The following is a 15009-nucleotide window of genomic DNA, read 5'->3' on the forward strand; positions in this document are numbered from 1 at the left end:
GAGAACTGAAATTATCAGACCAAAGGATTCATGTTACATTCATGTCGCTAACAGACAACAGCATGATGGACAAAAAGAAGGTTATTCTGAAACTCCATAAGCAGTTTGGACATCCAGCACCACAGACACTGAGAGCACTGCTGCAGGATGCAGGTGTGCTGGACAAAGGATATAATGATCTCGTAGAACAAATATCAGCCCAGTGTGAAATTTTCATAAAATACAGAAGGACATCCCTTTGTCCAGGTGTGAGTCTTCCACTGGCACGAGATTTCAATTATGTAGTGGTGATGGATCTAAAGAAATGGGACAAGGACAAAGGCACCTATCGTACTTTGTGGACGTGGCCACCCGGTTTAGCATATCCACGGTGATTTATAGCAAAGATAAAAAGACCATTTTCGATTAAAATTGTGATCCACTGGATTGGAACAGGATTGGGGGCACTGACTAAATTTTTGACAGACAATGGGGGCAAATTCACAAATGATGAGTTTCAAGATGTGCGAAAATTTACAAGATTTACAAGTTTTACAAGATGGAATATATAAAGCTAAAGTCAGATTAGTAGCGCCTGAGCATGAGGAACATTTGGATGGGAGAGACATTAGGGTTGATTCATCCACAGCAAGGAAAATGACACTGAAATTTTTTCACTGTTCTAGCATCTAATAGAACCATAGAAAATTACAGCTCAGAAACAGGCCTTTTGGCCCTTCTTGTCTGTGCCGAACCATTTTTAGCCTAGTCCCACTGACCTGCACTTGGACCATATCCCTCCACACCCCTCTCATCCATGAACCCGTCCAAGATTTTCTTAAATGTTAAAAGTGACCCCGCATTTACCACTTTATCCGGCAGCTCATTCCACACTCCCACCACTCTCTGTGTGAAGAATCCCCCCCTAATATTCCCTTTAAACTTTTCTCCTTTCACCCTTAACCCATGCCCTCTGGTTTTTTTTCTCCCCTAGCCTCAGTGGAAAAAGTCTGCTTGCATTCACTCTATCGATACCCATCAAAATCTTATTCACCTCTATCAGATCTCCCCCCATTCTTCTACGCTCCAGGGAATAAAGTCCTAACCTATTCAATCTCTCTCTGTAACTCAGCTTCTCAAGTTCTGGCAACATCCTTGTGAACCTTCTCTGCACTCTTTCAACCTTATTTACATCCTTCCTGTAACTAGGTGACCAAAACTGTACATAATAGTTGGATGTGTAAGTCAATTGATATCAAAGCAGCATTTCTGCTGGGCAAATCATTTCAGAGGTTTTTCTGAGGTCACCCAAAGAAGCAGGTAATACACAGGGACATTTATGGAAATTGAACATATGGGTTAAGTGATGCATCAAGAGTCTGGTATTTCTCTGTATGATCAGTATTACTGAAAACTGGCTGTGCCCAGTTAAAAGCAGATCCAACAATGTTTTACTGGAAGGCTAAGAGAAAATTAGCTGGAATTTTTATAATGCATGTGGATGATTTCCTATGGGGTGGCACAGAAGAATTTGTAAAAAGGACAATTGAGAAGCTGAAAACAGAATTCAAAGTAGGGAGTCAAGCAGCTTCTTGATATCCAACAAATCTTGTGTAACAATGAGTCAACAGGCAGATCTAAACAATATTGATCCCCTTCCCATCACCAGGGAAAGGTCAATGGGAAAGAGGAATGGGCCAACGAAAAAGAGTTGTTAAGGAGTATGATAGGACAGCTAAATTGGCTATGCACACAGACAAAATGGGAGCTATAATGTCCTAAAGCTCAGTAATATGTTGACACACGCCACAGTCAGAGATCCTGCAGGCTTATAAAGCATTTAGAAAGTTAAAATTAGAGGAGTGTGTAATTAATTTCCTGGTACTAGGAGAAGGGGAAGATATGAAATTGGCATGTGAAGCATCACTAAACACAACCAATCTACCAGATGGACATTCAAGCAGTGCTGGATTCATAATATTCCTGGTAGGTAAGGAAGAAAAATGTTGCTTCTTGGCCTGGGAAACAAAGAACATCGGTAGTCAAAAGCACATTGGCGGCTGAAACCCTAGCATTAGTAGAAGCGTTGGATATGGGATATGTTAATCAGGCACATTAACAGAATTATTTATGGGCACATTGGGTAAGAAAGCACCAACTGAGTGTTATACGGACAATGGTCACTCAGCAAAAAGTGCAGTGGAAAGAAGATTAAAAACTGATAAAAGGCTTTGACAAAGGGTCAACTGGACTCGAAACATCAGCTCCTTTATCTCCTTATAGCAGACGCAGCACGGTTTCGTTAAGGGGAAGTCGTGTCTGACGAATTTATTGGAGTTCTATGAGGATGTGTCTAGGGCGGTGGATAGAGGAGAGCCGGTGGATGTGGTGTTTCTTGATTTTCAGAAGGTGTTTGATAAGGTGCCTCACAAGAGGTTATTACAGAAGGTCAGGGGGCATGGAGTTGGGGGTAGAGTATTAGCGTGGATAGAGGATTGGTTGTCAAATAGGAGGCAGAGAGTGGGGGTCAATGGTTGCTATTCGGATTGGCGGTTGGTGACTAGTGGAGTGCCCCAGGGGTCGGTGCTGGGGCCTCAGCTATTTACCATTTATATAGATGATCTGGAGGAGGGAACCGAGTGCAGGGTGTCGAAATTTGCTGATGACACCAAGATTGGTGGAACGGCAAATTGTGCAGAGGGTGTGGAGAGTCTGTAGAAGGATCTAGATAGGCTGGGCGAATGGGCCAGGAAATGGCAAATGGAATTTAATGTTGGCAAGTGTGAAGTTGTCCACTTTGGTAGGAATAATGGTAGGAAGGACTTACATGGCGAAAAACTGCAGCATGTGACGGTGCAGAGGGACCTCGGGGTCCTTGTGCATGAGTCGCAAAAACCCAGCCTGCAGGTGCAGCAGGTGGTCAGGAAGGCAAATGGGATGCTGGCCTTCATAGCGAGGGGGATTGAATATAAAAGTAGGGAGGTCTTGCTGCAGCTGTATAGGGCATTGGTGAGGCCGCAGCTGGAGTACTGTGTGCAGTTTTGGTCGCCACACTTACGCAAGGATATTTTGGCCTTGGAGGGAGTGCAGAGGAGGTTTACTAGGCTGATACCGGAGTTGAGGGGGTTGAACTATGAGTAGAGGCTGAATAAACTAGGCTTGTACTCGTTAGAGTATAGAAGAATGAGGGGAGATCTCATTGAGACATATAAGATGATGAATGGGATGGATAGGATAGAGGTGGAGAGGCTCTTCCCGCTCAGAAAGGACAGTAGGACTAGAGGGCACAGCCTCAAGATAAAGGGGGGGCGGTTTAGAACAGAGTTGACGAGGAACTTCTTCACTCAAAGGGTGGTGAATCTCTGGAACTCTCTGCCCGTTGAAGTGGTGGAGGCTGCCTCGCTAAATATATTTAAGATGCGGATTGATAGGTTTTTGATAAGCGAGGGGATTAAGGGTTATGGGGAGAGGGCGGGAATGTGGAACTGAGCCACAACAGATCAGCCATGATCTTGTTGAATGGCGGGGCAGGCTTGAGGGGCTAGATGGCCTACTCCTGCTCCTATTTCTTATGTTCTTATGTTATGTTCTTATAGATGCTGCCAGGCCTGCTGAGATCTTCCAGCATTTTCTCTTTTGGTTTCAGATTGAGAACTGATTTGGCCAGTATTAAGCAAATGCTGGAAAACAAGGAAGTTTCCAAACTTAACTGAGTTGGTACTAATCTACAGGTATCCGACTGTTTTACAAAAAGGGATGCAGGTACCAACACGCTATTAAGAATATTGGAGGCTGGTTGTCTGAAAACTTTTTTGAAAAAGAAACAAAGGGAATTTGTTAGAATGTAACCAGTGACAACTTTGGTCACATTACACCCAATACAATGGGAACAAGATGCAAGGGGCAGCTGACCCAGTAAACCATGGAACCAATTACAGAGGAATGTAATAGTCAGCTGATTCCTTATAAATAAGGAACTATGTAGAATTGTGGGGAGCTTGGATTGGCCCAGGGTGCAGCCCCAAGTTTAGAGTAATGATGTTTCTTTATTAAAGCCTTTCTTTGATTTATAAGTTGGGGTACGTTTTGTTGTATTTTCATTAGCTGCATTTTGAAGATTCCTTCGAAAGAAATATAACTCATTTTCCATTCTGTTACTCAAAAGCAAACTAATTAATTAGAACATAGAACATAGAACATTACAGCGCAGAACAGGCCCTTCGGCCCACGATGTTGCGCCGACCAGTTACAAAAACAATGACCCACTAGCCTATACCAATCCCTTTTCGTCCATAAACCTATCCAGAGATCTCTTAAACGCCCCCAAACTAGACGCATTTACAACTGCAGCAGGCAGGGCATTCCAATCCCTCACCACCCGCTGGGTAAAGAACCTACCCCTGACATCCGTCCTGTAGCTACCCCCCCTTAATTTAAAGCCATGCCCCCTCGTGCTAGCTTTCTCCATCCGAGGAAAAAGGCTATCACTATCCACCCTATCTAAACCTCTAATCATCTTATATGTTTCAATAAGATCCCCTCTTAGCCGCCTTCTTTCCAACGAAAACAACCCTAAATCCCTCAGTCTCTCCTCATAGGACCTCCCCACCATACCAGGCAACATCCTAGTAAACCTCCTCTGCACCCTCTCCAACGCCTCCACATCCTTCTTGTAATGCGGGGACCAGAACTGCACACAGTACTCCAAGTGCGGCCGCACTAGAGTAGTGTACAGTTGCAACATTACACTGCGACTCCTAAATTCAATCCCCCTACCAATAAACGCCAAGACACCGTACGCCTTCTTAACAACCTTATCTACTTGATTCCCAACTTTCAGGGATCTATGTACACACACACCTAGATCCCTCTGTTCATCCACACTATTCAAAGTCCTCCCGTTAGCCCTATACTCGACACATCTGTTGCTCCTACCAAAGTGAATTACCTCACACTTCTCCGCATTAAATTCCATCCGCCACCTCTCGGCCCAGCTCTGCAACCTATCTAAGTCTCCCTGCAGACTATGACACCCTTCCTCACAATCTACCACACCTCCAACTTTGGTGTCATCAGCAAATTTACTAATCCACCCAACTATACCCTCATCCAGATCATTAATAAAAATTACAAACAACAGTGGCCCCAAAACAGATCCCTGAGGCACACCACTCGTAACTGTACTCCATGATGAATATTTACCATCCACCACCACCCTCTGTCTCCTATCTGATAGCCAATTCCTGATCCAACTTCCTAGATTACCCACAATCCCATACATCTGCATTTTCTGCAGAAGCCTACCATGGTGAACCTTATCAAACGCCTTACTAAAATCCATGTATACCACGTCAACTGCCTTGCCCCCATCCACCTCTTTGGTCACCTTCTCAAAAAACTCAATAAGGTTAGTAAGGCACGACCTACCCGCTACAAAACCATGCTGACTATTTCTAATCAATTCATTACACTCCAAATAACTATAAATCCTATCCCTAATAATTTTTTCTAAAACCTTGCCCACAACAGAAGTAAGACTCACCGGTCTATAATTCCCGGCAAAGTCTCTGTTCCCCTTCTTAAACAATGGGACAACATTCGCTATCCTCCAATCCTCCGGGACTACACCAGAGACCAATGACGACCTGAAGATCTGAGCCAGAGGCTCTGCAATCACCTCTCTAGCCTCCCAGAGAATCCTAGGGTAGATCCCATCCGGACCAGGGGACTTATCTATTTTCAGCCCCTCAAGAATTTCCAGCACATCCCCTTTATCAACCGTAATACTGTCTATTTTACACCCCTGCAACCCAATGTCCTCCTCAGCTATATTCATGTCCCCCTGCGTGAACACCGAAGAGAAATATTGGTTCAATACTTCTCCAATCTCCTCCGGTTCCACACACAACTTCCCCCTGCTGTCTGTAACTGGCCCTAGTCTTGCCCTGACCAACCTTCTGTTCTTGACATACCTATAGAACGCCTTAGGATTCTCCTTAATCCTATCAGCCAAAGTCTTCTCATGTCCTCTTTTAGCCCTTCTCAACTCACTCTTCAACTCCCTCCTAGCCAATCTAAAGCTTTCTAGTGCACTATCTGAGCCCTCCAATCTCATCCGAACATAAGCCTCCTTTTTCTTTTTAACCATCGACTCAACTCTTTTAGTGCACCACGGTTCCCTAGATCTACCAAATCCACCATGCCTGACAGGGACATACCTATCAAGGACTCGCAGTAGCTGCTCCTTGAAAAAACTCCACATTTCAGACGTTCCCAGTCCCTGTAATCCCCTAATCCAATCCATGCTTCCTAATTCACTCCTGATAGCCTCATAATCGCCCTTACCCCAGCTAAAATTGCTGACCCGAGGTTCATGCCTATCTCTTCCCATCACTAAGGTGAACGTAACCGAATTGTGGTCACTATCACCAAAATGGACACCAACTTCCAAGTCTAGCACCTGGTCTGGCTCATTTCCCAGCACCAAATCCAATATAGCCTCACCTCTAGTTGGCCTGTCTACATACTGAGACAAAAAACCTTCCTGCACGCTTTGTACAAACACTGACCCCTCTAGCGAGCTAGAACTATAGCAACTCCAATCAATATTCGTAAAGTTAAAGTCCCCCATAACAATTACCCTATTACTTTCACTCCTAACCAGGATTGTCTCCGCAATCCTTTCCTCAACCTCTCTAGAACTTTTAGGAGGTCTATAAAAGACTCCCAACAGGGTGACCTCTCCTCTCCTATTTCTAATCTCCGCCCATACTACCTCAACTGACAAGTCCTCATCAAACTTTCTCTCCGACACTGTGATACAGTCCTTGACTAGCAATGCTACCCCACCCCCCCTTCTACCTTCTTCTCTACTCCGACTAAAGCATTTGTACCCCGGAACCTGCAACATCCATTCCTGACCCTGCTCTATCCATGTCTCAGAAATGGCCACAACATCAAAGTCCCAGGTACTGATCCACGCTGCAAGTTCATCCACTTTATTGCGAATACTCCTCGCATTAAAGTACACGCATTTCAAACCCTGCTCCGCCCCACCCCCACTATGCCGTGCCTTGCATTCCCCAACTATGCCCCCCTCACTTTCACCCCCTTTCCTCACTATCCCTCCCCCCCTCCGAATCAGTTTAAACCTTCCTGCATCGCTTTTGCAAATTTACCCCCCAGGATATTGATTCCCCTCTGGTTCAGGTGTAGACCATACCTCTTATAGAGGTCCCACCTTCCCCACCTTTATTATTTCTGCTCAAATTAGTTCAGCAAACTAACTGGACTATTCACAGAATTTAGTCACTCAATGCAATACCACAGTATACAATGCATGTCCCCACCCTCCCATGTAAATGATTGTTACTTTTAAGAAACAAATAGCTAGAAGGGGCATTCTGGATACTTGTGGATTGGAATCATTTTAAAATTTCTGTTGGTTTGTGGATTTTGTCATTGTTTTGCAACAGTGACCATGGCACCTAATCTGTATGAATTCATGCCCTGCAAAGCACTAACATTGTATATTTTCTAAAATTAAAATGAAATTAGGACACACAGTATTTTTGTGATTAAACTATTTACTGGAAAGTTTGTGTGCATTTTGAGAATTTCTCTGTTAGCCTATGCTTATGATCAAAATACCCAAAGTTCATCAGACATTTAGAACATAGAACATTACAGCGCAGAACAGGCCCTTCGGCCCACGATGTTGCGCCGACCAGTTAAAAAAAAACAACAATGACCCACTAACCTAAACCAATCCCTTTTCGTCCATAAACCTATCCACAGACCTCTTAAACGCCCCCAAACTAGGCGCATTTACAACTGCAGCAGGCAGGGCATTCCAATCCCTCACCACCCTCTGGGTAAAGAACCTACCCCTGACATCTGTCCTATAACTACCCCCCCTTAGTTTAAAGCCATGCCCCCTCGTGCTAGATTTTTCCATCAGAGGAAAAAGGCTATCACTATCCACCCTATCTAAACCTCTAATCATCTTATATGTTTCAATAAGATCCCCTCTTAGCCGCCTTCTTTCCAGCAAAAACAACCCCAAATCCCTCAGCCTCTCCTCATAGGATCTCCCCTCCATACCAGGCAACATCCTGGTAAACCTCCTCTGCACCCTCTCCAAAGCCTCCACATCCTTCCTGTAATGTGGGGACCAGAACTGCACACAATACTCCAAGTGCGGCCGCACCAGAGTTGTGTACAGCTGCAACATAACGCTACGACTCCTAAATTCAATCCCCCTACCAATAAACGCCAAGACACTGTATGCCTTCTTAACAACCTTATCTACTTGATTCCCAACTTTCAGGGATCTATGTACACATACACCTAGATCCCTCTGCTCCTCCACACTATTCAAAGTCTTCCCATTAGCCCTATACTCAACACATCTGTTATTCCTACCAAAGTGAATCACCTCACATTTCTCTGCATTAAACTCCATCCGCCACCTCTCGGCCCAGCTCTGCAACCTGTCTAAGTCTTCCTGCAAACTATGACACCCTTCCTCACCATCTACCACACCCCCGACTTTGGTGTCATCAGCAAATTTACTGATCCACCCAACTATACCCTCATCCAGATCATTAATAAAAATCACAAACAGCAGTGGCCCCAAAACAGATCCCTGAGGCACACCACTTGTAACCGAACTCCATGATGAATATTTACCGTCAACCACTACCCTCTGTCTCCTATCCGCTAGCCAATTCCTAATCCAATTCCCTAGATCACCCCCAATCCCATACATCTGCATTTTGTGCAGAAGCCTACCATGGTGAACCTTATCAAACGCCTTACTAAAATCCATATACACCACGTCAACTACCTTACCCCCATCCACCTCTTTGGTCACTTTCTCAAAAAACTCAATAAGGTTAGTAAGGCACGACCTACCCGCCACAAAACCATGCTGACTATCTCCAATCAACTCATTACTCTCCAAATAACTATAAATCCTATCCCTAATAATTTTTTCCAAAACCTTGCCCACAACAGAAGTGAGACTCACCGGTCTATAATTCCCGGGGAAGTCTCTGTTCCCCTTCTTAAACAATGGGACAACATTCGCTAACCTCCAATCATCTGGTACTATACCAGAGGCCAACGACGACCTGAAGATCAGAGCCAGAGGTTCTGCAATCACTTCTCTTGCCTCCCAGAGAATCCTGGGGTAAATCCCATCCGGACCAGGGGACTTATCTATTTTCAGACCCTCCAGAATATCTAGCACATCCTCCTTATCAACTGTAACACTGTCAATTCTACTCCCCTGCAACCCAGTGTCCTCCTCAGCTATATCCATGTCCCCCTGCGTGAACACCGAAGAGAAATATTGGTTCAATGCTTCACCAATCTCCTCCGGTTCCACACATAACTTCCCTCTGCTGTCTATAACTGGCCCTAACCTTGCCCTAACCAACCTTCTGTTCTTGACATACCTATAGAACGCCTTAGGATTCTCCTTAACCCTATCAGCCAAAGTCTTCTCATGTCCTCTTTTAGCCCTTCTTAGCTCGCTCTTCAACTCCCTCCTAGCCAATCTAAAGCTCTCTAGTGCACTATCCGAGTGCTCACGTCTCATCCGAACATAAGCCTCCTTTTTCTTTTTAACCAATTTGGGTACCATCAGCACAAATACAATATAATAATGAATGTATAAAAGTTCTGCTATCATATTGATAGATACTTCTAGGTATATTGTCATGCACCATTAAAAGTAAAAGATAACGTGCATATCTTACCAACGGTATTTGCATAAGATGAAATCACAACTGGAACCTGTGACATAGGCAGCGGCTTAGACAAGATGTAATTAAAATCATAAAATTCTTCTTGTGACAGGTCAGTAGGCTTGGAACTTTCAATAGCTACTGATGATGTAATGAATGCAACAGTTCCAGGTGTACGTTTCATCATGACTTTCCGTTCTAAAATGTAAGCAGAGGGAGCTTCAGTCTTTTACTACAGCTCTTAATGCAATGTGATGATGATCTTGTGAAAGCTACAACATTTGATTGTACACAAATGTCATTTGAATTATCACACTGAAAATAAAGTTATTGGTTAAATCATCCTTGTGATGCATATGATTTTCTTACTACTTAACACTGTACCTATATCCTAAATATTATTTATGTCTAAATTAGATATATTCTGCAAACAGGCAGGGGGACTACAATGCACAATTACCCCACCTCTGCTCAAAGCAAATTAAGTAAAAAGTCTGACAACACCAGGTTTTAATCCAACCGATTTATTTGATAGTAAACGCACAAGCTTTCGGGGTTAGTCCCTTCGTCAGGTGAATGGAGAGTTCACCTGACGAAGGGACTAACCCCGAAAGCTTGTGCATTTACTATCAAATAAATCGGTTGGATTAAAACCTGGTGTTGTCAGACTTTTTACTGTGTTTACGCCAGTCCAACGCCGGCATACCCACATCAAAGCAAATTAATGCAGATGCTGGAATCTGAAACCAGAAGAGAAAATGCTGGAAAATCTCAGCAGGTCTGGCAGTATCTGTAAGAAGAGAAAAGAGCTTATGTTTCGATGACCCTTTGTCAAAGCTGCAAATCAAATCAAGAACTGAAAGCTGTTTTTCTGCTACATTCCGAGCTCCTCCATTAACCACAATATAACATGACGCTGTCAATCAACATAATCAAAAACACCAGGGGAAACATTCATGCGTAAACAAATTAATTAGCTCTCTCTTAAATAAACATTACATGATTAAAGTGAGTAATTATCCTACTCTGCCAGCATCTGAGCTACATTTTCCACCAGACTTATCGCCCACCTGTACAAAACAAAAATTTTAAATGTTCCCCTTAAACATGTATTTTATATAGCAACTACTACCTTACACCTCCTCCTTAAAAACAATGACCCAACAATATGAAAAGATGACTTTATTTTCTAAAGCCTCTAGTTATTTGCACCTCTAACACACTACAGGTTTTTTTTGTGGGACATGGGCATCGCTGGCTAGACAGCATTTATTGCCCATCCCTATATCTTCTAACATCTAAGCATGCAAGTTCAATAATACTATAGTCCAGTTCAGTCTGTCTTTCCCAACATTGAATATTCCATCCTTGCAAATCAAAGTTGTGATAAAACATCTACAATCACATTCTCTCTCTGCCACACGTATAATCTTCAAATTAAACAGTTGTAACAATAAGCTCCATCTAAACAATCTTGCATTATTATCTTTAAACTTCTCCAGAAACTTTAATGGATTATGGTCAGTATAAACTGTCTCTGGTGACTTGTTGGCAATGCCTTTACCAAACTCAATGTCTCCTTCTCGACTGTGGCATTTTTATTTTGTGAATATTTAATTTTCTGCAAAAATAACAGATCTTTCTATCCTTTTGTCATCTTCTTGTAACAGTGCTGCACCAATGCTCACATCAATGACCACCTTGAATAGCTTTGCATGTTTTGGTATTACCAAAACTGGTGCAGTTTTCAGATTGTCAAATGCCTCCTGACGATCAGACATCTGCCGAAATTTCCTGTGCTTTTTCAGCAGCTCAGTCAGTGGAGCAACCACACTGCAAACATTTGGCACGGTCTTCCTGCAGAATCCACTCATGCTCAGGAATCTTAGGACTTCTCTTGTTCTTGACAATATTGGGAAGTTCTTGGTAAATTCCATTTTCACATTCCGTGAGGCCTTCTGTCCATGTCCAATTGAATGGCCTAACAATGTGACTTGGGTTTTGCAAATTCCTTTAATATTACTTCCACACCTGACTGAAAACCACCAGATTGCTTATGTACACGGCACAGTTATTGACTCCAGAAATGACCTTGTTGGTTAATCTTTGGAATGTTGCTGGCACATTCTTCAATGTAAACAGCATAACTTTAAACTGGCACATTTGGTGTCACAAAAGCTGAAATCTCCTTCACGATTTCTAATAGAAGTATCCTTTAAGCAAATCAGGTTTGGTAATGAAATTTCCTTGTTCTACTTTTTCAATACAGTCCACCAATCGAGGAACAGGATACAAATCTGATTTTGTAACTGCATTGACTTTTCTACAGTCCACACATAATCATTGTGTACCATAACTATAGCTGAGTTCCAATTACTGCAACTCACTTTAATCATATCATTCTTAAGCTTGCTTTAAACTTCCTTTTGAACTGTGCAAACTTTAGTGGATTGAGTCCATACAGATGTTGCTCAATTGGAACCACATTTCCTATATCTGCATCATGCACAATTACTTTGGTACTTCCTAGTTTGTTCCCAATATGTGACTGTAATAAATCTTTCAGGACATTTTGATTTTCCTCCAGAGGTAACTCAGTAATTTAGCCCAATTTCTGAATACTTCTTCAAATTCAGAATCATCTGGATTTGTTTCTTCAGTCTGAGTTTAAAGTTTATTTATTAGTCACAAGGCTTACATTAACACTGCAGTTAAGTTACTGTGAAATTCTCCTATTTGCCATGCTGTTCAGAATTGTAATAGCCTATAAATCCTGCTTCTGCTTTCCTTCCCTATCAAAATACAATTTGAGCATATTAACAACACAACTTGAGGGTTTTCTTCCACCTGGCATTCTTATCTAATTCTTTACCTCACTTCATTTTCTTTCGATTTAATAAGGCCTGCTAAACCTTGCTTCTAATGGTTTACCTACCATTGGTAATAATACTAATACTTCCTCCTGACTAACAGAACTACACATTTTTGATCTCTTATCCACTTCATTTTATCACATGCAGTGCCACTTTTTAACGCTGTCTAGCCAACTTGTCAGTCCTAGTTAATCTCTGCCTAAAGTTTGACCCAACAATGAAGTCTCAGAACGCTGACTCACCAATTTCTCCTTGAATAATTTAAGTGGTCCTCTTACCTCATGACAAAATCATTTCAATTGGAGTGAATTTAGTTGATTCATTAGGTGTGTCTCTGATTGCAAAAAGTATGAAGGGAATTCCTTTATCCCAATCCTCCAGATAATCCTGAAAATAGGTCCTTAACATTGTCTTTAATATTTAATGCCAATGTTCTAATACTCCTTGCCATTCTGGATGATACACAGTTGATTTCACTCCTAAACTATCTATAACTTCCCTGACTAACTTCAAAGTAAAATTTTATCCTTGATTTGATTAGAATTTTGTGGGTAGTCCATATCTGATGAAGATTTTGAATAACTACTCTACAATCCTTTTAGCTGTAATATTGCATAATGGAATTGCCTCTGGAAATCTCGTACAAACATCCATAATGGTCAACAAACACTGATTCCCGCTTTTTGTTTTAGCAGGGGTCCTACGCAGTCAATTTGGATCCTAGTAAATGATTCCTCAAATGCTAGAATGGGTATTAAAGGTGTTGGTTTGATTACCACTTGAGATTTCCCTATATCCTGACATGTTGCATGTATAGCAAAATTAAACCGCATTCTTGCTTAGTCCCAGCCAATAAATTTTTAATGTATTTTCACTCAAGTTTTCTTTACGCCTAAATGACATCATACTGGAACCTCATGTGCTATCTGCAAAATCTTCTTTCTACAGCCCACCAGTAATACAACTTGATGAACTTCTGTCCATTTTTCATCCAACTGAATATGTAAAAGTCTCTCCTTCTCAAAGACATTATTACTAACATAATAATACCCTGTTATACACTCAATCTCCTTCTGTGTATGCTTTCCAATGCAAAGATAAAGTAGTTGTATCTCTGCAACATAAAAAAAATCTAAAGCAGCCACTGTTATTACAGTACCTTCTACAAGGCACAAGTCAAGAGTGTGATGGAATATCCCCACTTGCCTAGATACGTACTACTCCAACAACACTCAAGGAGCTCAACATCACCTAGGATAATCAACCTGCTGGATGGGCAACCCATCCACAAAGGATGTGATTGGTAAGTGGGAGGCCTTCAAAGGAGAAATTTTGAGAGTGCGGAGTTTGTATGTTCCTGTCAGGATTAAAGGCAAAGTGAATAAGGAACCTTGGTTCTCGAGGGATATTGCAACTCTGATAAAGAAGGAGAGAGAGATATATGGCATGTATAGGCAACAAGGAACAAATAAGATACTTGAGGAATATAAAAGTGCAAGAAAGTACTTAAGAAGGAACTCAGGAGGGCTAAAAGAAGATATGAGGTTGCTTTGGCAGTCTTAAGACTGTGGTGAATCAGACCCATGTAGCATAGAGAAAGTGACCTATGGACAGGAGGCAAGCAGAGATATTGATTCCATGGTTCTTGTTCCTAACCCTATATTTATGAGCCAATGCTTCTGCTTTGCTTCTACAACAGCCTGGCCTCCAACCAGCCACTGTGGCCTCCTATTGCCTCAATCTTGTCCCTGCCACCTCATCCTTTTGTTGCTGTGGCGTCCCTCAACACCACCTCAATTACTCTGGCTTTGCCAACCATCTCTCTCCTCCCTCCTTCAGTCACCTTTAACCTTCCCTCCATCACCATGATCCTCCATCTACCCTTCGGTTTCCCTCAATCAAAGAACAAAGAAAATTACAGCACAGGAACAGGTCCTTCGGCCTTCCAAACCTGCACCAACCATAAACAATGATCACTGTTTCCTCAATGCTGTCACGTTTGATCTACTTGGTCTACCTCATTTCCAAGAACCAGGTCCTTTTTTTGACTGGACACAGACTGCTATAGAAGATTTTCCTGAAGACAGTCAGGAATTTTTCTCTTCTCCATCCTTTACACTACCACTGTCCAAGTTTATATTTGGGTAATGTAAGTCCCCCATTTTAACTACTCTCTAATGTTTGCATCTCTCTAATTTCCCTGAAAATTTGTTCTACATCCTTCTCACCAGTTGGCAATCTACAGACTACACTGAACAGTGTAATTACACCCATTTTGTCTTTAACTCTAGCCACACTGATTCTGCCCTCGAACCCTCTAGGACCCTCTTTTTTTTTTGCACTGCAATGTGCTACTTAACCTCCTCCTTTCCTAATTTTTCGGAACATTTTGCATCAGGAATATT

The 15009-nt window shown here is 42.2% G+C and overlaps 1 protein-coding gene across 1 annotated transcript in view; it reads right to left on the bottom strand.

Annotated features, from left to right (window-relative positions):
* The window catches only part of LOC145355579 (cilia- and flagella-associated protein 54-like), a 306344-nt gene that overhangs the window by 136763 nt on the left and 154572 nt on the right, over positions 1 to 15009 (bottom strand). Inside the window, exon 29 of the mRNA XM_080207830.1 lies at positions 9744 to 9929. Coding sequence (XP_080063956.1) covers positions 9744 to 9929 — 186 coding nt within the window. The remainder of the gene's footprint in view (positions 1 to 9743; positions 9930 to 15009) is intronic.

This window comes from Carcharhinus amblyrhynchos, chromosome 19 (genome assembly GCF_965287045.1).
Source record: "Carcharhinus amblyrhynchos chromosome 19, sCarAmb.v2.hapA, whole genome shotgun sequence".
Taxonomy (NCBI): Eukaryota; Metazoa; Chordata; class Chondrichthyes; order Carcharhiniformes; family Carcharhinidae; genus Carcharhinus; species Carcharhinus amblyrhynchos.